The sequence below is a fragment of the Penicillium nucicola genome (genome assembly GCF_028828085.1).
Source record: "Penicillium nucicola strain IBT 29836 chromosome Unknown utg000010l, whole genome shotgun sequence".
Lineage (NCBI taxonomy): Eukaryota > Fungi > Ascomycota > Eurotiomycetes > Eurotiales > Aspergillaceae > Penicillium > Penicillium nucicola.
Window position 1 is genome coordinate 6,030,915 of NW_026643134.1, and position 24,212 is coordinate 6,055,126.

Below are 24,212 nucleotides of genomic sequence, written 5' to 3' on the forward strand. Positions count from 1 at the left end.
GGTCTGGGGGTTTGGTTCTTGGTTGCCTATTCGTATTATTATGGTCATGACGACGACGCTTCGCCTTCATTCTTACTGTGCTCTGTTCTCTGTATGGAGTACATCATATCATTTCATACTCGTACCTGGTCCACCTTGCCTGGGCAACGTCCTGTAGCGCTCGGCAGAGGGGGCTGTGTCGGGCCTGTAACTCTGCAATCAGTGCCACTTCAATTTTTAAAGACGGATGATTGACTTGACTTTCTTCTCATTTTTACCGCTACTTGGCATTTCTAATAGTCATAGCTTCTTGCCGAACTGTCTGTATCTGCGTTTCTGGGCATCTTTACACAGCCCCAGCATCCAATGGGAGGGAAATTCTTAAGATAACAAGGACTTCTCGCCCTCCGGTATTTGGCAGTCAATATTAATCCTGAGACGAATATTGCGTGCACTTTTACGGGAGGCTTGCTGTTTTGATTCGCAGAATTGCTCGCTCTGTCCCAGGGTGTTTGCCTCACTATGTCATCCAACGATACACGCCGTCAGGACTCACTATTAAGTCCGATAATAGTGACGGATTTTTCCAATGATTCGGGCCGAGAGGTTTGTCTTCCCATACTTATCCTATCTTGTCCTATACAACCCTATCCTGTGGACAAAAGACATACTCTCTCCCTTCCTGGAACAACTCGACTGACCATCTCGCTTGTTTTCTGCTTCGCTCTATACAGCGCTCTCTCTCTGGAGCCTCTTCTTCTTGGTCTAGTCCCACAGATCAAGATCACAGCCCAATATCTCCAGTCTCACCAACTATGGCCTGGAACCCTGATCCGGACAGGCTGATGGTCCATCAAGCCTCACACCACCATCAGAATCATAACCATAACCACCACCCATCAAGCTCAATAGACGGTGACACATTAAGGCCGCGATCGGACTCATTCGCCTCGTCGGCAGACACAGTGGTCCGCTCGCGCGCTAATTCAGACGTCCATCCAGCCCACGCCGTCAACGCCGCCTACGATGATGTCTCATTGTCTGATGCTCTAATCCCAGATCCAAGAAACGAGAATGATTTCCAAATAGAAGATAACCGGTTTGCCTTTTCACCCGGTCAACTGAATAAAATGCTAAATCCAAAGTCCCTCGCTGCTTTCCATGCTCTGGGTGGTCTACAGGGCCTGGAGCGTGGTTTGCGCACTGATCTTGATGCGGGCTTATCCGTGGATGAAGGCTGTCTCGAGGGTGCCGTTGACTTTGAGGAGGTTGCTCCGTCTACGCATATCAAACCCACAGCCAATTTAATACCCAAGACTGGGGAGCTTCCCCCTCCCGCGCCGGTTTCTTCGGGGGCTGGTCAGCCCTTTGAGGATCGAATCCGGATCTTCAGTCAGAATCGACTGCCGGCGCGGAAGTCGACGGGCTTCTTCAAGCTGTTTTGGATTGCTTATAATGATAAGATTATTATCTTGTTGACTATTGCCGCTGTTGTCTCTTTATCCCTTGGGATATACGAGACTGTGGATGGCGGCACAGGTGTTGACTGGGTGGAGGGTGTGGCCATTTGCGTGGCTATTCTCATTGTAACTGTCGTCACTGCTGCCAATGACTGGCAGAAGGAACGACAATTCGCTAAGCTTAACCAACGGGTTAGTATACCTCCTATTCCCATTTCCCTCAAATATGCAAAGAACATCTCAATCTAACATACACACAGAATAACGACCGCGAAGTAAAAGTCACGCGCTCCGGCAAATCAACAATGGTCTCTATATACGACATCCTTGTCGGCGACGTGCTGCATTTGGAGCCCGGCGACGCAATCCCAGCAGACGGCGTCCTCATAACCGGCCACGGAGTGAAATGTGACGAATCCTCCGCGACGGGCGAATCTGACGCAATGAAGAAAACGCCTGGTCATGAAGTATGGCAGCAAATTGTCGATGGAAGAGCAACCAAGAAACTTGATCCGTTCCTTATTTCTGGGTCGAAGGTGCTTGAGGGCGTCGGCACTTATATGGTTACTAGTGTTGGGCCTTACTCTACTTATGGACGCATTTTGCTTTCGTTGCAGACTCCCAATGATCCGACGCCTTTGCAGGTTAAGCTTGGACGGCTGGCAGATTGGATTGGGTACCTTGGTACTGCGTGAGTATTTGTCTTCTCCTACCAATTGTGGTTTTTATGTAGATGGATAACTAATGGTTTATTTAGAGCTGCTGCTGTCTTGTTCTTTGTTCTTCTCTTCCGATTTGTTGCTGATTTGCCTAATCATCCGGAGAGGAATGGGGCGATGAAGGGCAAGGAGTTTGTTGATATTCTTATTGTGGCTGTAACTGTTATTGTCGTTGCTATCCCAGGTAAGATCCATTATTCACTAGCGAAAGTGAAGAATCACTAACCTGTCTGCTTTACAGAGGGTCTACCATTGGCAGTGACCTTGGCATTGGCCTTTGCCACAACCCGAATGGTCAAAGAAAACAATCTTGTTCGCGTGCTCCGAGCATGCGAGACAATGGGAAATGCCACTGTAATATGCTCCGACAAGACAGGCACACTGACCCAAAATAAGATGACAGTCGTTGCTGGAACTTGGGGCTCACATCGGAGTTTCAGCCAGTCCATTGATGGCGAAGAGCAAGATCATAATTCTATGAGTACCTCTGAAATGTCTCAGCAACTCTCAACCCCGATCCGAGATCTGATTATCAAGAGTGTTGCCTTGAACTCCACTGCTTTCGAGCAAGAAAAAGACGGCGGGAAAGAATTCGTCGGTAGCAAGACTGAAGTCGCTTTGCTCCAACTAGCCCGTGATTTCATGGGCATGGATCTTGTCTCGGAGCGTGGCTCTGCAGAAATCGTCCAGCTGATTCCGTTTGACTCGGCCAGGAAGTGTATGGGTGCTGTGTACCGTGTTCCTGGTTTGGGGTATCGTCTCCTTGTAAAGGGAGCATCTGAACTGATGGTCCACGTTTGCACTGCCCAAATCTCGAATATCGATTCCTCCAAGGAGAGGATCGATGTTGAGCAGCTTTCTGACAAGAAGAGCCAGCATATCTTGGAACTCATCGACAACTACGCGCACAAGTCTCTTCGAACCATTGGCATGGTTTATAAAGACTTTGCCAGCTGGCCCCCCGCAGAGGCTAAGAGCCACGAGGATCCTTCTTCCGCCAACTTCGAAGACGTCTTCCATAGTATGACCTGGGTCGGCGTCGTGGGTATTCAAGATCCTCTGCGCCCCGAGGTCCCGCCGGCCATCCGCCAATGCCACTCTGCAGGCGTGCAAGTCAAGATGGTGACGGGCGATAATGTTGCCACGGCCACAGCCATCGCATCTTCCTGTGGAATCAAGACAGAAGACGGACTCGTCATGGAAGGACCCAAGTTCCGACAATTGTCAGATGCAGAGATGGACGAAGTCATCCCTCGTCTACAGGTTCTGGCACGGTCATCACCAGAGGATAAGCGTATCCTGGTCGAACGACTCAAGGCTCTCGGCGAAACTGTTGCTGTCACTGGTGATGGTACCAATGACGGACCAGCTTTGCGAACTGCAGATGTTGGTTTCTCTATGGGAATTGCAGGCACTGAGGTCGCCAAGGAAGCCAGCTCGATTATCCTGCTCGATGATAACTTCCGGTCTATTGTCACGGCTATATCTTGGGGTCGGGCTGTCAATGATGCTGTTGCCAAGTTCTTGCAGTTCCAGATCACAGTTAACATCACTGCTGTCGTGCTTACTTTTGTTTCATCTGTTTACAGCAGTGATAACACTAGTGTCTTGAATGCTGTGCAGTTGCTCTGGGTGAACTTGATTATGGATACATTTGCTGCTCTGGCTCTGTAAGACTCCCTTTCGTCCCAGTTATCTGAACAGTCTACTAACATATCGAAACAGAGCAACGGACGCCCCCACAGAAAAGATTCTCGATCGTAAACCCGTTCCAAAGCACGCCTCTCTATTCACTCTCACAATGTGGAAAATGATTCTTGGTCAGGCAGTCTACCAACTCGCCGTGACATTCATGCTCTATTTTGCCGGTGACAAACTGCTCAATGCGCATCTCAACTCAGACCCCAGCCACCCAGAAATTCGCGAAAAAGAACTCTCAACAGTGGTTTTCAACACATTCGTCTGGATGCAGATCTTCAACGAATTCAACAACCGCCGCCTGGACAACAAATTCAATATCTTCGAAGGCATGCTCCGCAACTATTGGTTCCTAGGAATCAACGCAATTATGGTCGGCGGCCAAATCATGATCGTCTACGTCGGCGGCGAGGCTTTTGGCGTCACCCGTCTGAGTGGCATTCTTTGGGGTGTGTGTATCATTTGCGCTATCGCTTGTCTGCCTTGGGCGGTTGTGCTTCGCCTGATTCCAGACAGGCATTTCGGAGTTGTCTTCAATGCCGTTGTTGGTGCTATGTCTTTTGTTTTGCGACCTATCTCTAGGGGGTCCAAAGCCCTTGGTCGGGGTATCAAGGCTTTCTTCCGACCTGTGAAACGGGCTACTCGCCGCGTCTTCAAGAAGAAGTCGGAGCCGGAAGTTGACGATGCGGTTAATCCTCAGTCTTCCGAGTCCTCGGATCTTGAACAGGCTTCTGCTCCGTTTGAGTTGGGTAAGCAGAAGTCGAAGTCTCCTGAGCGTCCTCTTACTCCTCCTACTATTGCTGTACCGCCTATTACGATTACTGCCTCTCCTTGATTGATTTTAGCGATGGTGTTGTTGGTGTTTTTTGCTTTGTTTTTGTTCTTTTTTGTGTGTATAGTGCTCCATGTGTATATAACCTAAAATGATCTATTTAGACGTGTGCAAAGATATCGTAACTTACTTTGCACAGGGACTTTCTAGACCTCAAAATATAACGATTTCGGGAGACTTCACAAACGGCCCTTAAAATTACTAGAATCAAGTCAATCCGGTCAGACAATAAGATAATAAACAATATAGTAAGTGTTAGCCAACAGGCAGCTGAATTGCGGTTGGAGTCAAGTTATGTTTCTGCCTTAGACCTCAGGCCAGAAGACTCCATCAACCAGCTCCATCTGCCGACCCCCAATTGACTGTCCATTGTTCTCTCGACCTACCCCAGAATCTACCTGTGACTCGTTGAATTGGCACTTCTCTCCGTCATCACCTCTAATCACTCTCTCGATCACCATTCGGTCTATCCCACCACTCCCACGTCACTACCTAACCTCCCCGCTCCCCCACCGCACCGCCATACCAAACAGAGCACCCTCACCAACCTCACCAACCAAAACCGAACCACCAAAGCCATAGCCAGACTCCTTCAAACCCCAATTCCAACTCGCAATCATGTCCCAACTCAACTACCGCACGATCAACATCGACGCTCTGGATCCGGAGTCCTCGACCAACTTCCCTATGGACTCCCTCCTCCCCGCCACCCTCCCACAGTCCCAGTCCGCCAGTGACTCCGCCAACGTCGCAACTCAGGTGCGCCAGCTGCTGCGCGGCGGTGACCCCGAAGGCGCGCTCCGCACTGTCCTCGATACCGCGCCGTTGGGCGGCGATGACCGCGCTAAGGAGGTCCACCTCGCTACTGTCATTGATGTCCTGCAGGGCATTCGACAGGGCGAGATGACGAAAATCCTGGAAGGAGTTTGTAGTGGAGATGGCGGTGCTGAGCGCGGTGATTGTCTGATGAAGTACCTGTATGTGCATTGCGGTTACCAACCTTATTACCCCGTGCATGAGACATACTCTCCCGCCCCTGGGGAGAGTGGTTTGACTCATTGCTTGCTGGTCGTGTGCTAATTCGTTCGGATATAGATACAAGGGTATGTCCTCCTCTGCTCCTGGATCTGGGGCCCAGACCCCGCGGAAGAACGTTTCACCTCAGGATACTGGGTTCTCGCAGATCCAAGCTCGGAACTTGGGTGAAGGTGGTGGTGGTCAGCAGATGAGTGTTTTGCTTAGCTGGCATGAGAAGTTGGTTGAGTTGGCTGGTACTGGGTCTATTGTTCGGGTCATGACGGACCGCAGGACGGTTTGAAAGAAAACAGCTTTCGATGGAGGGTCGTTTCTTTTATGATTTACTGTTTCTGTTCTTGTCTTTCCTGGTAGAGTGTTGGTTTGCATTCCATCCATCCATACATCTCTGTGGATGATATCCATCCAGTGTCGCTTTAAGCGTAGTTTTACATTGATATTGTGACAATATGTTGAGCTTTTCCCTCTTTCTTTCCCTTTACTTCCGCTGTGAGGTTTCTTCTTCATGGCCTGTCAAACTCCCCGCCGCCAAGGATATCCTTGAGGTTGACATCACCAGTACCGCGCTGCAATGGCTGCGCCTGGCCCTTGCCCTCCTTCCATCCAATCATGTAGATCAGTCGGAACGTAGCCGGGATGCCAGGAGCACCATCCTCCATGTGCAAATTGCGATAGATAGCCTCATTAGCCAGCAGCACATCCCGCGACAGTGGCGCCGAGTCGCGGTTCATAATCGCATTACTCTCACCCATAGCCTGCAAGTCCTGCATCAAAGCAAAGGTATCAGGGAACTCAACCACAATATCCTCAACATCAACCGTCAGCATCTTAAAACCAGCCCGGTTCAACAAGCTTCCAACATCCTTGACATCAGCCAGCGGCGACACATGCGGACTGACACCACCGCGTCGCTCCATATCGGCCAGCTGCAACGATCCCCGCAGTTCATACAGCGTATCACCACCAAACATGGCGGCGATGAATGGCGCATCCGGCTTGAGTATTGTGTTAATTTGCTCCAGCAGCGCGGGCAGGTCATTGATCCAGTGGATTGACAGGGACGAGAGCACGGCGTCGAAGCTGTTCGGCTCGTATGGCAGCGTCTCCAGGTCCGGGATGATATCCCGCTGGATATCGATCTCGTTGTTGAATGGTAAGTCCTCGTCTCGGTGGAGCAAAGCCCGCGATGTCTCCACGCAGGTTAGCTTTGAGATTTTGTCGGCCAGTGGTGGCGAGACCGTTCCTTCCGGTGTGGTCGTGTCGAGGTTGGGAGTTGTGAGGGCTTTCGCGATGTTGCAGCTGTTCGCGCCTAGATCGAGAACGTGGGGGAAATTGCGCTTGATGTCCTATTTGTCCAATTTGAAGATCTGTCAGTGGTTGTGCTCTTTTGTCCGTTCTTGCTTCGGCCTTGCGCGCAAGCTTCTCTGCCCTTGGGAGTGTTGCTCACCAGTAATCGTTCACATAATCGCATTGCCACTTCATCTTTCAGATAGTCGACTTTTCGGCTTTCTTCGACATTCTGGGCTGCACGGTCTTTCTGCAGGTGCTTCATTTTGCGGTTGAAGACCTCCAGCATCGGGTTGCCTGGTGTCTGACTCGCATATGTGCGGAGAGAGATTTTTGGGGCGACAGCGCGCCTTGAAAGGCTGGAGCGGAATGTGTAGGAAAACATTGTGGTTCTATTGATTATGATGGTGTTGTGAAGCTCTAAGCCATTCTGCGTTGCGGAGGGAGATGCGAGGTCGAGCTTGAATTTTGTTCTGACGTCGATTGTTGATGCGGAACCTCCGCTCTCTCTCCGCATACCCTCGACTCGCTGGCAATCGGTGATTGGGGATATTTTCTGATCGCAAGACTATTCATTGTTGCATTGAACATACTTTGCATTGCGCATTGAGTGCGATTAGATCCATTGTGACTGCTGCTGTGAGTCTTCGCCCTACATCGTACTTACTGTCCCTCCCTGATCTCTAACTTCGCGCAATAGGCTTGACCTGGACGGCTACGATATCCTTTTAATAGGACACAGAGGCCACTTACCCGCTACAGCTTGAACTCAAGCCCGTCCACCGTCGCTCACCCCTATCCCGCTATCGACCCCGCGGACGTGAAGCATGATTTGACCCAACTACGCGCCTGAATAGCTACGACGTATCATTTGGCTCGCCAAAACACCGACATATCAAAATGTCACGCCCTTTTCCTTACACGTACATATCTTGTCCCTGCGCCGACACCGCGGTGCCCGACCCAGCTAGGAAGCGAAGATCGAGGGAATCCCCCCAGAAATCCCCTCAGAAACCCCCGCCTGAGCGGCTGAATCCCTCGGAGGAAGATAAGAAGGAACCACCGAAGGATGAACAACAAGAAGAAGAGGAGGAAGAGGAGCAGACCTTTGACCCTCGCTCTCCGCGGTCCAATTTCTCATTGTACCCACCTGAGCAGCTTCTCTACTGTGAAGAATGCCATCAGATCAAGTGTTCTCGATGTATTACAGAGGAGATTGTGAGCTGGTTTTGTCCAAGCTGTTTGTTTGAAACACCTAGCAGTATGGTCCGGAGTGATGGCAATCGGTACGTACTAAAAAAGACCTCCCTCCTGTTCGAGTGATTATTGACCACCCATGGCTCTAGATGCGGTCGAAACTGCTTCAACTGTCCTGTCTGTACGGCTCCATTAGCTGTCAGTACTATTGAGAATGCCACTGGGAATGGAACCCAGCAGGGTCCGTGGGTGCTATCCTGTGGATATTGTCTTTGGACAACACTGGACATCGGCATCAAGTTCGACAAGCCGACAAACATTCGCAGCCAGCTGCAGAAGATGACCGACTCCACTGCTCAACCTGCGATTGACAGGTCGAGGCAAGCTTCTCGTACCTTTGGAGATCTGAAGTCCCCTCTCTCGACCTTTGCCTCCATTGACGAGCAATCGGCCGCACGCGAACGAGAAGAAGAGCAATCTCCATCCCAAGAAACAGAAGCACCTCCCATGGACACAGATGCCCGATTTGCAGCCTTGAAATCCTTCTACCGTAATCAGATCGCTGAAACATCATCTTCGCCCAGCGACCCTCTCAGCACAGACTTTGGGTTTTCTTCGCCCGGTGCGCTCAATCGATTGATGTCACTCTATGCCTCGTCTTCACGTCTAAGCGGTCTCTACGGCGGAAGCAAGAAACCCAAATCCAAACCACCCGTCATGCGCGAAGCCATCACAGCAAGCGAGGGGCTTCAGCTCGCCCCAGAAAACAGCGACGAAGATCTAATCCAACGCCTCACCTCCCCAAGCTGCGGCTGGGACGGCGTGGCATCAACCGAGCAGCGCGCCGCCCAATCCCCAGACGCCCGTTTCACAGACGATCTCCTCCCACTCCCCGTCCTCCTCCGCACCAAGCGAGCCAAGCGCTGCAAGTCCTGCAAACACATCCTGGTCAAGCCAGAGACAAAGCCCCAATCCACTCGCTTCCGCATCCGCCTCATCGCTCTCAGCTACATCCCGCTGCCCACCCTCCGCCCCTTAGCCCTATCAACATCCTCCACCCTCCCAACCATAGCCGCAACCCCAGACCTGAACTCCCTCCCACCCCTCCGGCCCGTGCATGTCCTCCTCACGCTCAAGAACCACATGTTCGACCCCGTCCGAATCACCCTCGCCACGCCGCCCGTCACACCAGGCAATGTCGCAACCAAAGTCACCGTGCTCTCGCCCCAGTTCGAGATCGGCGCCAACAGCGACGTCTGGGACGAGGCCCTTCAAGGCGCCTCGGCCCCGCTGAAGGGTGACGCTACTACTGCCGGTATGCGTGGCGTGCCTGAAGCAGGCAAGGTGTGGGATAAAGGTCGGAATTGGACGACCGTTGTGTTGGAGGTTGTGCCTGGCACGTTGCCAGGTAGTAGTGCCGAAGGCGGGGATGGGGATGGAGGGGGTGATGAGGGTGTTTTGGCTGTTGCGGGTCAGAAGGCTGATGAGGATGTTCTGGAGATTCCGGTGTTTGTGAGGATGGATTGGGATGCTGATGCGCAGCTTGATCAGGGAAATGTTGAGAAGGTGTCTAAGCCTGATGATAAGGTTACGCGGGAGTTGGCTTATTGGATGGTGCTTGGTGTGGGTAGGATTCAGCCTTCGTTGTAGATAGATTTGTTTGTCTGGATGTGGATTGTTTGCGTTGTGATTGATATACTTCCATACCCCGAGTGTATTTTGTTTCCAAGAAAGATACATCTATGTATGTATATATGTTCATTCTTTGACTTGAAATAGTGGCCGAACAGTCACATCAGTTTTACATATCCATCTCGAATATATATATGCAAGTATATGGTCCATAGCTCAGATATAACCCAAGACGTAAGTTTATACGCCACACAAAGTGGATATCTACAGCAGGTGTTTCCTCTACAAGTGAGTCGATAGGGTTGGCTAGACAAAACCTCTACATTGAGAACAGGGTGAAGGTTGAATTGTTGAATTGGAATATCACATATCCGATCCCATCCTCATTAAAGAGAAACACAGCTCGGAGAGCCCTCGAATCCATCACCTCGCCCAGGAACAGGGAAACAAAGGGAGAAACACCAGACAAAAAGCCGGGGAGGACCAACCAAAACCAGCGAGTTATGAAAAAAGAGAAAAAAACCGTCAATGCATTTTTATGGAGTCATCTCTTTTGGAACCCATAATGCCTATGAATCTAGCAACAATTCAAAACTAGAAAACACAGAGCATCAATTCCCCACGCATCGAAACCGAGCACATTCACAATCACATTCCAGCCCCATCCCAAAGATAAAACGAAACGGCACTAGTATTGAGTCTTAATTTAACATTTAGAACTCAGCACCGCTCTGGGGGAACTCGAATGCAACAGCGCGGCCAGTTAGGCGACGGTAGACCTCGCCGTAGGCATCGAGGCGGTGGTCAACACCACCACGCTCCTTCTCGTCAAGGATGACCTTGAGGGTCTTGGAGCCGTCCTCCTTGGTGCGGATGCGCTTGCCGACAATCTCGACGGGGTAGACAAGGTCGGTGAGGATGGAGTCGTGGACGGCGGTCAGAGTGCGGGAGCGGGGACGCTTCTGGGTCTGGGTGGTGCGCGAGGTGGCGGAGCGCTTGGGGCGGGGCAAGATGCGGCGCTGGGCCACGAAGAGGACGTGGCGGTCGGAGAACTTCTTCTCGAGCTCGCGGGTCAGACTGTAGGGGGTATATTAATATTTGTGTGGATTTTTTTGCGGGTTTGTGGACCGTGGGGGGTTGGTGCTTACCGCTGCTGGATCTTGTGGAAGTTACCGAGGAGGGGGACGGGGACGAAGACAACAATGGCCTTCTTGCCGTGGCCGACCTCAACCTGTTGTGGGAAAATTGTCAGAAATTGGCCTTGAATTGTCTTGCATGCAAAATCGTATCCCTGAAACGGCGTCCTTGTGCGAATTTCTTGTCTCGACCTTTGTGTTCTTCTGTTGATTGTATATTCGTTTTCATGTTGATGGAGTTTTTTTTTCGTTGGGGAAGGTGGATTGACACAATCCGACCTTGACCCCGGAGTATTGAAATTGTTCCCAATTTCGCAGGACGCCATTCCAGAGCACACAATTCACATGGCGGTATCACTCTTCAACACCAATCCTTACCTCACGGGCAGAGACGAACTGCAGGGGGCGAAGGGAGGCCTTCAGGTCCTGTGTGTTGCTCTCGAGGTCGAAGAGAGCGCCGGCGATCGCGGTCTCCAGCTCGGAGGGGTTCTGCCGGGACGGCGAGTTGGAGGCGATCTTGTTGATGGCAGCCATTATTGCGAGCGACGGGGTGCTGCGGGAAGTGCTGGTGGTGATGTCGACGGAGGGGAGGTTCGCAGATTGAATCGAATAGGAATTTGCTGTGGGATCGGCGCATTCGCTTAGGGCGCGCTATTTCCCAAAATGGACTAGCGCCACCGTCTTAGGGCTCTCTGATGATTGGAGGATGACAGGCTTGATGGGACCCACTTTCTTCTGCTTACCATTTCTATTTCGACTATACATCTACAGTGTAGGAAGGGCGCTCGAATTTACATCTAATCAATTGGGGAATAACAGTAGACTATAAGAGCCCAAGAAGAGAGAAAACAAAAAGCAGGGACGCCTGTATCCATGGGAAATAATTGCACATCTCTTCAGATCCAAATCAGCAAGCACAGCCTTCATTGGCCTTTGCAACGTTCCGATCACCCAGGTTGACTCGGGCATCTTCTCCAGTCCGACCCAGCGAAGTTTGGCCGGTGCCTGCGCCGGTGCCTCGACCGGTCTTGAGACTGCTCTCGGGGATGGTGTTGGCAATAGCCGTGAAAACGTCCACTACGTTCGTGCCGGTCTTAGCACTAGTCTCGAAGAACAAGAGTCCCTCTTCCTCGGCATAGCTACCCGCTTCCCGTGTTGACACCTTGCGAGCATCACCCGACACAGCATCTTGAGGCTCATCCTCCTCGGCGGCTCCGTCCTCACCGTTCTGTCCAGCCGACTCAGACTCCGCCTCGGCAGCGATCGCAGGCTCGGAGGCCTCACCACCATCGTTGGTTAAGTCCAGCTTGTTACCGACAAGGGCGATGACGATTCCAGGGCTCGCTTGGCGCTGCAGCTCGGCAACCCAGTGCTTAGCTTTTGTCAGCGACGAAGGTTTCGTGACATCGTAGACGACCAGCGCGGCTTGCGCATTGCGGTAGTACATAGGAGCGAGAGAGGCGAATCGCTCTTGGCCGGCGGTATCCCAGATTTCGAACTTAATCGTGCGTGTAGGAAGGGAGCATTTCTGCGTCAGAAATGCGGCTGGAAATATGACGTTAGCTCGGTCATCCTGGTTTGTACATGTAGTGCCATCGAGGGGTCCGGAGGGCCCGGTTGCGGGGATATTCCGGAATAATAGACATCATGGACTACCCTGATCAGGATGCATAATTTTTTCTTTTTCAGGAACAGGTACCCCGTGTCCTGTGGAAGCTGAGTGTCTGGGGAGTTCTTACCGCCAATGGTCGGCTCCTTGTTCTCCTGGAAATCATTGTTGACGAAGCGAAGGACTAGTGAGGACTGTACTCCAGTGAAAAGATATAATTAGCTAGTTGTAAGCGAAGGATATATCATAAAGGTAGACGTACCTTTCCAACTGCGGCCTCTCCTAGCAGCACAAGCTTGACGCTGCTGCTTGGCTTCGGGGCATTGGCGCTTGCTGCGTCGGACATGGCTGAAACAGCGAAGCGAAAGTAAAATTGAGGTATGGAACTCCTTCCTGTAGAGGATTTGTGGGTCGTCAAGGTATCAGGCGAACGGAGGAAGTGTCAGGTTGGTTCAGCTGGTGACTACCGCTCGGGATTGGGGGGCTGCCTAGAAGTAAGACGAGAGTTGGAAGATGATATGCTGCTGACGCGCTCGTATAAACTGTGTTTCTTGAATCCTGGTTTAGAACTGAGAACCGAGAAAAGCAAGGCTGGCAGTCGTACACGAGGGTGTTGGTAAGAGCGGAGGTCGATGATGATGGGTATCCCCAAACAGGCTTAGCGTGTTTGTCACGGGAGGCCTGTCCGGTGAAGTATATCTTGTTTACTTCTAACTCTACTTTATTGGGAAGTTTGGTTGTTGGCTATTTAGAGACATGTTCAGGGATCTCAAGTCCAGCTAGTAAAATATCTCAGATATGCATTGAAGGTAGACAAGGTTGCCGGGAGAAGCAGAGTTGGGACCAGTCAACTCAGAGCCACGTACCCGGACTTCAGACATAGTGCCAGACAGTTAAACAAACATGTTCCTGGCACCTTTGACAGCTGTCATTGCCAAAGTGACTAGTGCCCAACACCTCTGTAAAGATGATCTCGGGCACTTCCCCCTTGGCGAGTCAGATCCTAGTCAGGCTCGGGAGATATCTGCCGATACAGCAGGCCCGCATCAGTTATCGGGCTGGCCGTTCCTGGCTCGGCATTAGTCTATAAGCAAATCTGCCCGATGTTAGCGCAATCGAAGTCGGTCAGGTACGAGCAGAGGAGTCCACGAGGAATTATGACTTGCAAAGCTTGAGTCTACGAAAATTCGGGAATATATATGTCATGGTAGTGTCAAGGTTCAGAATATTATGGAAATTGATTGGCGCTGGCAGTTTCGCGCTATATATAATACACAGACATCAACATAAAAAAAATACACATACAAATATCCCGGGAAGCAGAGCCCATCCAATAGTGAAACAAGAAAATCAAAACGTGCTATTGACCGTGAGGTCGAAGCTCTAGGTTCTGGTATCAACCCATGCATCCCATACAATATCCATCCCGTCTATGCCAAAACGCCGGGTAGAAGACAGAACCAACAAAGGAAATAAAAGCAAGAAAAACAAAAACAAATGCACTTTTGAGAGGTTGGACCGTGGTATCGAGTCGTATCAGAGGTAGGTAGAAGGTGAGGCGAAGAGGATGTCAAGGTTGAGGGCCCGAAAATAAGTGGCAAGGCGCGTAGGCGCCAAAAATGAAGGCTGTTGAAATAAAAGTGTCCGCGCTTGGTATCCGAAAGAAAATGCAAAAAAGTCGAGCCGAATTAAAAAGGGTATAATGTCGCGTGAAGCCTATAGCGAGGCAAGAAAAAAGAAGTATGGCTGAGACGAAAATAGTGTTACAGATATCTAGACCATGTTAGTTTTGATGCCCAAACAGTGAGGTGCGTCAGTCTTACCAAAATCAAGTAAAACTCCAAACGCATATACGTCAGAACTCCAGCCACTGTTGGGCGCCATTCAATCGAAAACATGACCGAGTGGTGTAGAAAATCAAGTATAACGAGCGACGCTGAAGACGATTTATTTCGGCGGTGGTGGAGGTACACCGGGCTTCTTCACCCCAGTTGTGTCGTATGCGCCACGTCCCATGTTGAAGGCTGAGAGGTCTCGAAGGATCATGTTCAGGTCTGCAGAGACACGCATGATTAGAATAGGGCGAGAGAATGGAGAGAGGCGAGTGTGGTGCGATTGTAGGGCGAGGAATGAGATGGTTGGAACTCACGGATAAACAACGACGAAGCGCGGTTCTTATATGGATAGATTCTCAAGCAATCAAAAGCCCAATCCACCCCCCAAGTGCAAAAGGTCTAGACAAAAGCTGGTAGGTGCAGATGCAGATGCAGTCGAGATCGGAAACGGTGACCCTTTTATGGATAACCACTGGGGGGACAAATGCGGGAGCAAGCAGAACTGTAGGGCAGGAATGTGACGAAACCCGACAAATCAGGAAAAGTGGTTCTCTCAATGTCGGACAGGTTGCTTTTTAAGGGCAAAAAGCTCAAATCCAATCAAAACGATATTAGGGTAGCTGCAGCCAATCCATAGAAATCTCGATCTGAACCAAGAAAACGGGCGAGAAGGGATATGAACGGCAAGGGAGCAAAGGAGAAGTGCTCCGGAAGTGGCCCCGGTCGATCCGGGACAAAAAAGCAATCGACGTATCGCAAGGGAGAAGGGAGGAAGGAAGGAGAGTAGGGAGGAGACGGTTAGGTATGTCGAAAGAATTAAAATCGCAGGGGGAAATGATGTTGATATAGAGAGTTTTTTTTTTTTAGGGGAGTTGATCTTCAGGATTATTGTAATAATAAATCGGGTTTTATTTAGTCTCTTCTCAATCAATAAAACCATCTAAAACATGAAAACATTAAACATGAAAAGATTTAAATCCCCCAATAAAAAAACCAAAAGGGCAAATCGGATTTAAATCGAGTAAAAAAAAAGGGAACTAAAAAAGAAACTAAAAACGGACCTACTGTACAGTACTGTAAAATAATAAATAAAAACCCCCCAAAGAAATAAAAAGATGATCAGAAATCCGATATTTCTTTGTTTAGTACCCAGCGGCTCTCCCGTCCCCTGGTCCCGGGGAAGAGGAAATGCGTTCCCCCTTTCTTACAGGTATCACTCTATAAGGTACCGTACAGATAGATCCTGGATTGATCACAATTGGATCTTGGATGCATCTAGCTCTGCTCTTATGTATCACTCCACCAAATCTCCGGCCCTGTGTGCATAAGTGGAGATCAGCCGCAGGAACGAGAAAATGGAGTCTTCTTTACGTATATCATTCTCGCGTGGGTATAGACCTAGGTACACAGACAGGGGGGCTGATGATGCCTAGGTCAAGCCCTGTCCCCTAGCCAACACCAGGTATTTGATTCAATCAAGGCCAGACATCCGGCCTACCAACGCGGTTCCCCGTGCAATTTACAACTGATGGAGGTAAGACCAGTCGCAAACTTCCTCTCGGGCGTGATTTGTGTCTTCCCCCGGTTACAGATCAGAACAAAGCGCCAGGTGCTTTCCTATTATTTAGCGCCTGATTCTGAATCTCATCACTTTTTTTTTCCCAGCTTTCCCAGCTGTCTCATTCTCACGTCTGTTCTTATCTACGAAAGAAAGAGAGAGAAAAAAAAGAGCCGGGACTCCATCATAGGGGGTGGGGGAGGACGCTAAGTGTATGAAATCCCGTCTCGGTTACGTGAACATTCTTTTGGCCTTCTAGTTCCCGAAGGACTGGGTCGTAATACCTGGACTCTGGACAGTATCTTGACAGGGAAACATTCTGGACTTGTTCCTGACTCCACCCCCATAATCCCCCCCCTCCCCCTAATTAAGGGTATAGCTATCCAGCTATCCAGCTTGAATTCGCCACAATGGAGCCCGACACATAATCCAGCCACAATGACTACACTTATCCATGACGGGTCGTCTCCCCTGTCCCCTCGGCCCTAGGCTTGTTGTTTCATTGTTTCAGCTTCTGGTCCACCTCGCCAAAAGAGGGAGGATTCCCTCCAATGGGAACAATGCAATCGGTCAATCTGACTTTCTCCCTCGTGGTAATCGGGTCTGGAGATCGCTTGTCGATGGGAGCCTAGGACCGTTGACGAGATCAAGCCCCATTTCCAATGCGCCCAGCGGTCTTTCCCGAACGGACATGGGAGCGGCTCATCTTCGCGGAATCTCATATCCTCCAGACCCCCGATGCAAACACTCTACTCCAGACCTGGCGTGTCTTTCTCCCCGAGACACCTGGGAAAAGAAAAAAAATAGGGGAACCCTTTGCACACTCCCGGATGGAATTGGCGATCATCCCCTGTGGACCAGGACCCATAAAAAATAATAGGTCCCAGGAACAGTACCTGTACTTACGGACTCCTGGTGTTTCCCGATACCAAAACTGACCACATGTCCAGTTGACAAGGTAAACGAGCTTCCTATTCTTCCATAGTGGACCCCCTTCTGGGGCCCTCTGGGTCCTCTCTGGGTCCTCTCTGGATCCTTTCTGGATCCTTTCTGGCTCAAAGAACGGGAAGACCCCGTTTGGATTACAGCTAGAATGACGCTAGAAACGGGAGAAAGCTGCTGCGAGAATCCATCGGTTAGTCAACCTTAATAGACCCATTTAGGTTCCCCCTTTTTTCACCGTTGAGGTTTGGTATACAGTACGGAGTGTACCGTGGATCGAGGTATGGATACACATCAAAGTATGGAGTACCACTGTATATAGTAGGGCCATGATAGCCTCAACGGCGAGACCCAAGGCTGTGGTTCATGATTGCCCTCTAGTCGTCCAGAGTGACCTCCAGGAGAGTCCCGACGTCGGGTCGATGCATTAGTCTCTAAAACAAGGTTCCCCGATTGCATGAACCGGCTTCCATCGATTCCGGAACGTCTTAGCCGTAATGTAGCTCACCTTCCAATTCGGTCCTTTCTTTCTTTGGTCTCCCGCACTCTCGCGGCCCGATATTTGACATTCCTACGCGGTGGCGTTCCAATCTCAACCGAGTCGAATAAACGGTCGCAGATCCATCTCATGTTGGGTCTCATGTTTTGCGTTGGGATCTAGGCAGGGGGGTTCCCCTGGGCCCCGGATGCACCTTTACGCCAGCCGGCTCTTTGTTTATTTGACAGGATTGTGGATGTGTCATTGCTCCTAAAATTGAGTATCTCTGTGTCTTGTGTTGGGAAGGGAACATTTCATTTGCTTTTTTTCTGTTCATCTTTTTTTTATCCCGCCTTGTCATTTTCTCATTGTTTGGGGCGTTCTGTGGCTTCAGATTGATTCACTTCTTTTAAGGAGATCACTAGACACAGGGGAATGGCGTCCACTAGGGCTTCCGCGGATGTGAAGCCGGGCGATCTTGGTACCATTTCCCGATTCTCTCTAGAATTAGGCTCCATAGAGAGAAAATTCTAGAAGACCATGCACTCCATAGTTTGATGGTCGCAGTGGACTGCCAATAGTGGGTGGTGTCCACCGCAGTAATCCGCCTTACTCCGTTCAAGGCGTTAGAAAAGGGACCTCAAAGCCGATTAAACGAGACGTGGACATGGGGATTGCGTTTCCCCCGTTCCGAACCAAAAAAAAAATGAAACGAGTCCTCGATGTTAGCGCCCTGATGAGACCACCGATTTGCAACTCAACAAGTGGATAGATGCTGGATAATGACAGGCCACACAACCCACCGCAATAGTCTCGGAAATCCTAGATGACGATCTCTCTCCGCTCACCACCGCGTCGGGTTCGATCCCCCTTTTCTCCCCCTGACTTCGGGAAGTTAGTCTGATCTTTTTTGTTACCCATCACGACATGACGCAGGGAGTATGACTGATCGAGCCATACACAGTACAATGTTGATACAATCTTGCACGACCCACCCACTAGGTCGGCTTCTCATCCCCTTCCGCGACCACTTGTGAGTGGCTGGTTGATGTATCCATCCTGTATACGACCCCCTGGGAATGAACCCCCAGCACACTCTCTGCGTCACACCTCAGGATATGTACGGTACTGTACCATGCACACTGCATGACATGCAACAGAAGCGAAATGTCCACTGCGATGCACCCTTATGTTCATGCCTATCGAGTACCGTACATGCCACATTCAAAGTGATTTCTTCTTTTCACATAACTTCGACTATGACAACCTTGGCACCGCGATAATAAAGATCACTGGTTCACCTCGCCCAAACCCGCTAGCCTGCAGATCACTGAACCATGGAACTCGATCTTGCAGAGACCGGGGAACTACCCGACAACCTGGTTCAGAAGATATGTCACATTCATCAGGTTGATTTGGGGTAGGCCAATAACAGTCGTGGATAGGCTACACCGCATCCACCCTCTTGGTCCTTTGGTATGTAGGGACTTTTGGGCTTTTTTTGGATTTTCTCCCCTAACATACTGTACAGGTACAGTACGTACAGTATGTACATGTCCTCTGTGCAGGAACTCACGTCAACTTCCATACTGTGGAATGACCCATTGAGGCGCAAATATGACCATGTACCTGGATCACCACTGCATTGCTTCCTCCCGATCCCAATATCCCAATTTCCGGGTCTGATCCACCCGACACTGGGGGTTTGTATCTGAGACTTGACGCGTCGGAGACTACCTGTCATCCCCGCCACATACTCTACATGTACCTTTCCATGAAAAAGGACAAGTAGTAACGTGATGGTCGGATGTCACATATAGAGAGTTTCGATTATTTGGAATGATTAACTTTGAGTATGTACATGTATACATGTACTATGTACGGAGCAGGGCCATCAATATTATCAATCGTAATCTCGAGGTATGTTCAGCTACAGCCCCCTCCAGCCACTCTCATTCATCTGTGCCATTTGAAATACCTACCGCGCGCGCGCGCACAAGTCGACACCTCGCATGTGAACTCAGCTTCGCGTACAGACACACCGATATGCCATTTCAAACTGCAGTACAACCCCATGTTAGTCCAAAATTCACCCTCAGATCAAGGACTCGAGCATAAGCAAGAGGAGAAGGGTTGCACTTCTCATCACACTGATTGTGTCATCGAGCATCTGGATGGTGAGACAACTTACTTGCTCATTGGTCTGACAAACTAAAACCCGGGGCCCCTTGCCTCCACCGGCAGTGATGTCCTTCACCGTCTCGTCATCGCCAGGCCCCTTATCATTGGCTTTGGTGTCGACCGCCACGCCCAGACATTCGAGCTTATCTGCTAGTGTTTGGCGGAGCAGAGCGCTCTTCTCGCCAATGCCTCCGGCGAAGACCACCGCGTCCACTTGCCCATTTAGCTTCACGTAGTAGTTTCCAATGTAGCCTAGGATGCGATCGACGAGGATGTCGAATGCGAGCTTGTGCGCTTTGGTAGGCGGGTTGGCGACGGCGATTTCCCCAAAGTTCGTAGTTCCAGTCAGTGCTTTCCAGCCGGATTTCTTATTCAGGATTTCTTCAGCCTGAATTGGGGTGTTGGGTCAGTGTTGGGGATTCGTATTGGTCTGGGGTGGGATTGCTGCTACGAACGGTACTGATGTGCATCTCCTTGGTGCTCCCTGGGCTTAGTTTGCCTGCTTCGCTGGTGTAGTGGAATACCAATCTAGATACGAGGCATGTCCGATCAGTATCGCTACGTGGATAGGAAGTAACTTATGCAGTAGGGTCAACGTACGAGGGATCGATATCTCCACTGCGCGTCGCACCTGGCAGTCCTGCCAGAGGTGTGAGCCCCATGCTAAACATGGGATTAGCATGTGTTCAACTTGAGATGGACTGTACTTGTAGCAGGGTACTCACGAGGTATCAATGGACTTGCCATCCTTGATCGCACAAATTGAAGCTCCACTGCCAATATGCATGGCAATGATGCTCGTCTTCTCTACTGGCTTGCCCAGATGCTGTGCGACAGATCGTAGAATGAACTCGTAGCTGATTCCGTGGAATCCATACTTGCGCAACCCATTCGCCTTGGCGACTTTCTGATCAATCGGGTACGTGTATACGGGTTCGGGGATAGTCTGATGGAATGCCGAGTCAAAGAAGGTAATACTCGCGACTTTCGGCAGCTCGTCCCTACAGAGACGGATAATCTCCAGCGCGGAAAAGTTGTGGCTGTTGATGCGGTAGGGTCAGTACAGTGCGGATATATATGTAGAGTGGGGTAAGGCTCGATAGCCAGGCGACAAGCTTACAGCGGTGCGAGATCTTCCAATGCTTCAAGATGGTGCATTGTCTCATCATTAATCTCTACTGCTTCATGGTAATCTCCTCCGTGGACGACGCGGTGGCAGATATAAGCTAGATCGTCAATGCTGGCGACTTCGGAGAGCTCGGGATCACTAAAACAGCGTTTCAAGAGATAATTGAATGCATCCTGGGGTGTGGCCAGTTTTTCTTTCACCTCCTCCTTGTGCTTTGCAGCTCCCTTCTGGTACTTGAACGATGGTGGGGGTGCGGTGATCCCAGAGATCTCCGCATCGGCGATAGCTCTTGGCGGGTTCTCGAAGGTGTAAAAGGTGATTTTGACGGAGGATGACCCGGCGTTGACAGCGAGGATTGACCGTGTCATTTTGAATTCTTTCAATGGATTCGAGAGCCTTGTTAACTTGATCTAAGTTGGTCTAACTTGGTCTAGTCAAAATCAAAGACAAGTGAAAACTGGTCGTGGTGATGTCAGGTCATGACGTTGTCGGAAACCAGGCGGATTCCAGGTTAAATACCCTGGGCTGACATAGCATGATTGTTTGGTGGTGCCATCTGTGAATTGTTTCTATTCCTCTGTTTCTCTGGTATTCTTTTCTTGATATACCTCTGCACTCGACTCCATCTGCTTGAGTGTGGATCATACTGGCCGTGTTTTCGTCGATCGCCCATACTCATCATGCCAGGAGAAGTCATAAAGGAACCAAATCCGCAGCCACAGCCATCGCATCTGCCAGACTACCTTGAGAAACTGAGTGTCAAGCTAGAACATGAAAATCTAGATCAAAAGTCTTGCGATGCGTTGCTCAAGTTTCGCCGAGCGGCTTCCTACATCGCGGCAGGTGAGTGATCAAATGACAATATGGGTTCGAATCGCAGAAACTAACTTGATTTAGCGATGATCTTTTTACAAGAAAATACGCTTTTGAAGGAAGATCTGAAATTTGATCATGTCAAGCCTCGCTTGCTGGGTAAACTGCTCTGAACTATAGCCTGCGACCACCGTTTAGCTGACGTAGTATCCGTACAGGTCATTGGGGAACATGTCCAGGCCTGATTCTGGTCTATTCCCACCTGAACTATCTTATCCGAACCATGGATCTGGATATGCTCTATGTCGTCGGCCCTGGACACGGTGCGCCGGCAATGCTAGCCGCACTTTGGCTAGAAGGCTCGTTGGAGAAATTTTACCCTCAGTATTCACGAGACAGCAAGGGCCTACACAATCTCATTTCAACATTCAGCACCCCAGCCGGCTTCCCAAGGTCAGTCTCTTGGCATCCTGTTTGCTTTCCGAGCTAATACCGTTGCAGCCACATCAACGCTGAAACACCCGGCACCATCCACGAGGGTGGAGAACTGGGATATGCTCTATCAGTAGCATTTGGTGCAGCCATGGACAACCCAGACCTCATTATCCCCTGTATTGTGGGCGACGGAGAGGCCGAGACTGGCCCTACGGCTACGTTTGTCATGCATCCTATATACCATGAGCTTCGCTAACAGCTAGCAGGTCGTGGCATGCAATCAAATACCTAGACCCGAAGGAATCAGGCGCCGTTCTGCCAATCCTACATGTGAATGGATTTAAGATCAGTGAGCGAACTATATTCGGCTGCATGGATCACAAGGAGCTTGTTGCTCTTTTCAGTGGCTATGGATATCAAGTTCGCTTTGTGGAGGATATCAACGATATAGATACGGATCTTCATTGCTCCATGGTTTGGGCCGTAGAGGAGATCCATAAGATCCAGAAGGCTGCTCGCTCTGGGAAGCCAATTCTCAAGCCAAGATGGCCCATGTTGATTTTGCGAACTCCCAAGGTATGAACTCGGTCACTTGTGTGGAAGATCCAAGCTAACAAACTTGCTTGATAGGGCTGGTCTGGACCGAAACAGCTCCACGGTCAATTCATTGAGGGCTCATTCCATTCTCACCAAGTTCCACTGCCAAAGGCAAAGTCTGACAACGAAGAACTGGGCGTGCTTCAGAAATGGCTATCTGGCTACAAGCCACAGGAGCTCTTTACGGAAGATGGTGGAGTCATCGACGAGATTTTATCTGTGATCCCAACTGCCGATGCAAAGAAGCTTGGTCAACGCGTTGAGTCTTACAATTCTTATATTCCTCCAGATCTGCCAGACTGGAAAAACTTTTGCCGGGAGAAAGGCTCCAGCGAGAGTGCGATGAAATTAGTGGGAAGCTTCATCAACCAGACCTTTAAGCAAAACCCACACAGCGTACGACTGTTCTCACCAGACGAGCTGGAAAGCAACAAGCTCTCTGCTGTCTTTGATAGCACCAACCGCAATTTCCAGTGGGATGAGTTTGCGAATGCACGAGGTGGTCGTGTCATTGAAGTTCTCAGTGAACACATGTGTCAGGGCTTCTTGCAGGGCTATACTTTGACCGGTCGGATGGGAATCTTCCCATCGTATGAGAGCTTCCTCGGCATAATTCATACGATGATGGTACAATATGCCAAGTTCATCAAAATGGTGATTTCTCCCCTCTCCCATCTAATAACTTAGACCTAACCATGTACTGTTTCAGGCACTCGAAACGAAATGGCACTCAGGCGTGGCCAGCATCAACTACATCGAGACCAGCACTTGGACACGTCGGGAACACAACGGCTTTTCCCACCAGAACCCATCGTTCATCGGCTCAGTACTAAAGCTCAAGCCCACCGCTGCTCGCGTGTACCTGCCCCCAGACGCAAACACCTTCGTGACGACTGTGCACCACTGCCTCAAATCTAAGAACTACATCAACCTGATGGTAGGCTCCAAGCAGCCAACTCCTGTGTATCTCACCCCCGAAGAAGCCGAGATCCACTGTCGCGCCGGAGCAGGCATCTGGAAGTTCTGCAGCACGGACAATGGAACAAACCCCGATGTGGTCCTGGTCGGAATTGGCGTCGAACTGATGTTCGAGGTGATTGCGGCGGCAGCGCTTCTGCGGAAGATCGCGCCCGACTTGCGAGTCTGCGTGGTTAATGTGACGGACCTGATGATTCTTGAAAATGAGGGTCTGCACCCGCATGCCCTGTCCACTGAGGCCTTTGACAGGCTCTTCACTCCTGACAAACCGGTTCACTTTAATTACCATGGTTATCCAACCGAGCTGCAGGGCTTGCTCTTTGGACGGCCTGGTCTGGATCGCATTTCCGTCGCTGGCTATATTGAGGAGGGTAGTACCACTACTCCTTTCGATATGATGATTGTCAATCGTGTCTCGCGTTTCCATGTTGCCCAGAACGCTCTTCGTGGTGCAGCTAAGGTCAATGAGAAGGTGCGAGTTTTTCAGCAAGAGCTGCATGCTCGGCTTGAGCAGGATATTGTCGGCATGCGCAAGTTTATCATGGCTAATCATCAAGGTGAGCATCCCTATCCATTTGATAATTTATGGACACAGCTAACGTGGACTCTCAGATCCCGGGGATATCTATGACACCCCAAAATTCGACTAGAGTGGCTTAGATATCATACAGAACTAGACTAA

The 24,212-nt window shown here is 50.3% G+C and overlaps 8 protein-coding genes across 8 annotated transcripts; 4 read left to right on the plus strand and 4 right to left on the minus strand.

Annotated features, from left to right (window-relative positions):
* Positions 1–794: 794 nt before the first annotated feature.
* Positions 795–4,691, plus strand: pmcB (putative calcium-translocating P-type ATPase(PMCA-type); the record flags this gene model as incomplete). The annotated part of the gene is made up of 5 exons (XM_057133227.1): positions 795–1,631; positions 1,700–2,130; positions 2,197–2,342; positions 2,400–3,828; positions 3,884–4,691. The coding sequence occupies 5 exons, from the start codon at positions 795–797 to the stop codon at positions 4,689–4,691; spliced, it is 3,651 nt and encodes a 1,216-aa protein (XP_056981215.1).
* Positions 4,692–5,306: 615 nt separating this feature from the next.
* Positions 5,307–6,006, plus strand: N7511_010851 (actin-related protein 2/3 complex subunit 5 family protein; the record flags this gene model as incomplete). Its single annotated transcript, XM_057133228.1, has 2 exons — positions 5,307–5,665; positions 5,784–6,006. 2 exons carry the CDS (start codon positions 5,307–5,309, stop codon positions 6,004–6,006), a joined length of 582 nt encoding a protein of 193 aa, XP_056981216.1.
* Positions 6,007–6,226: 220 nt separating this feature from the next.
* N7511_010852 (uncharacterized protein) lies at positions 6,227–7,395 on the minus strand (the record flags this gene model as incomplete). Its single annotated transcript, XM_057133229.1, has 2 exons — positions 6,227–7,069; positions 7,171–7,395. The coding sequence occupies 2 exons, from the start codon at positions 7,393–7,395 to the stop codon at positions 6,227–6,229; spliced, it is 1,068 nt and encodes a 355-aa protein (XP_056981217.1).
* Positions 7,396–7,910: 515 nt separating this feature from the next.
* Positions 7,911–9,857, plus strand: N7511_010853 (putative dynactin Arp1 p62 subunit RO2; the record flags this gene model as incomplete). The annotated part of the gene is made up of 2 exons (XM_057133230.1): positions 7,911–8,296; positions 8,357–9,857. The coding sequence occupies 2 exons, from the start codon at positions 7,911–7,913 to the stop codon at positions 9,855–9,857; spliced, it is 1,887 nt and encodes a 628-aa protein (XP_056981218.1).
* A 695-nt stretch (positions 9,858–10,552) lies between these two features.
* Positions 10,553–11,509, minus strand: N7511_010854 (40S ribosomal protein eS7; the record flags this gene model as incomplete). The annotated part of the gene is made up of 3 exons (XM_057133231.1): positions 10,553–10,916; positions 10,988–11,070; positions 11,354–11,509. 3 exons carry the CDS (start codon positions 11,507–11,509, stop codon positions 10,553–10,555), a joined length of 603 nt encoding a protein of 200 aa, XP_056981219.1.
* A 373-nt stretch (positions 11,510–11,882) lies between these two features.
* On the minus strand, positions 11,883–12,930 carry N7511_010855 (Rab family GTPase; the record flags this gene model as incomplete). Its single annotated transcript, XM_057133232.1, has 3 exons — positions 11,883–12,520; positions 12,715–12,778; positions 12,847–12,930. 3 exons carry the CDS (start codon positions 12,928–12,930, stop codon positions 11,883–11,885), a joined length of 786 nt encoding a protein of 261 aa, XP_056981220.1.
* Positions 12,931–19,492: 6,562 nt separating this feature from the next.
* Positions 19,493–21,075, minus strand: N7511_010856 (uncharacterized protein; the record flags this gene model as incomplete). The annotated part of the gene is made up of 5 exons (XM_057133233.1): positions 19,493–19,966; positions 20,034–20,106; positions 20,179–20,241; positions 20,304–20,618; positions 20,699–21,075. 5 exons carry the CDS (start codon positions 21,073–21,075, stop codon positions 19,493–19,495), a joined length of 1,302 nt encoding a protein of 433 aa, XP_056981221.1.
* A 312-nt stretch (positions 21,076–21,387) lies between these two features.
* Positions 21,388–24,180, plus strand: N7511_010857 (putative phosphoketolase; the record flags this gene model as incomplete). The annotated part of the gene is made up of 8 exons (XM_057133234.1): positions 21,388–21,550; positions 21,605–21,679; positions 21,739–21,973; positions 22,022–22,174; positions 22,222–22,531; positions 22,586–23,206; positions 23,262–24,087; positions 24,143–24,180. 8 exons carry the CDS (start codon positions 21,388–21,390, stop codon positions 24,178–24,180), a joined length of 2,421 nt encoding a protein of 806 aa, XP_056981222.1.
* Positions 24,181–24,212: the final 32 nt, after the last annotated feature.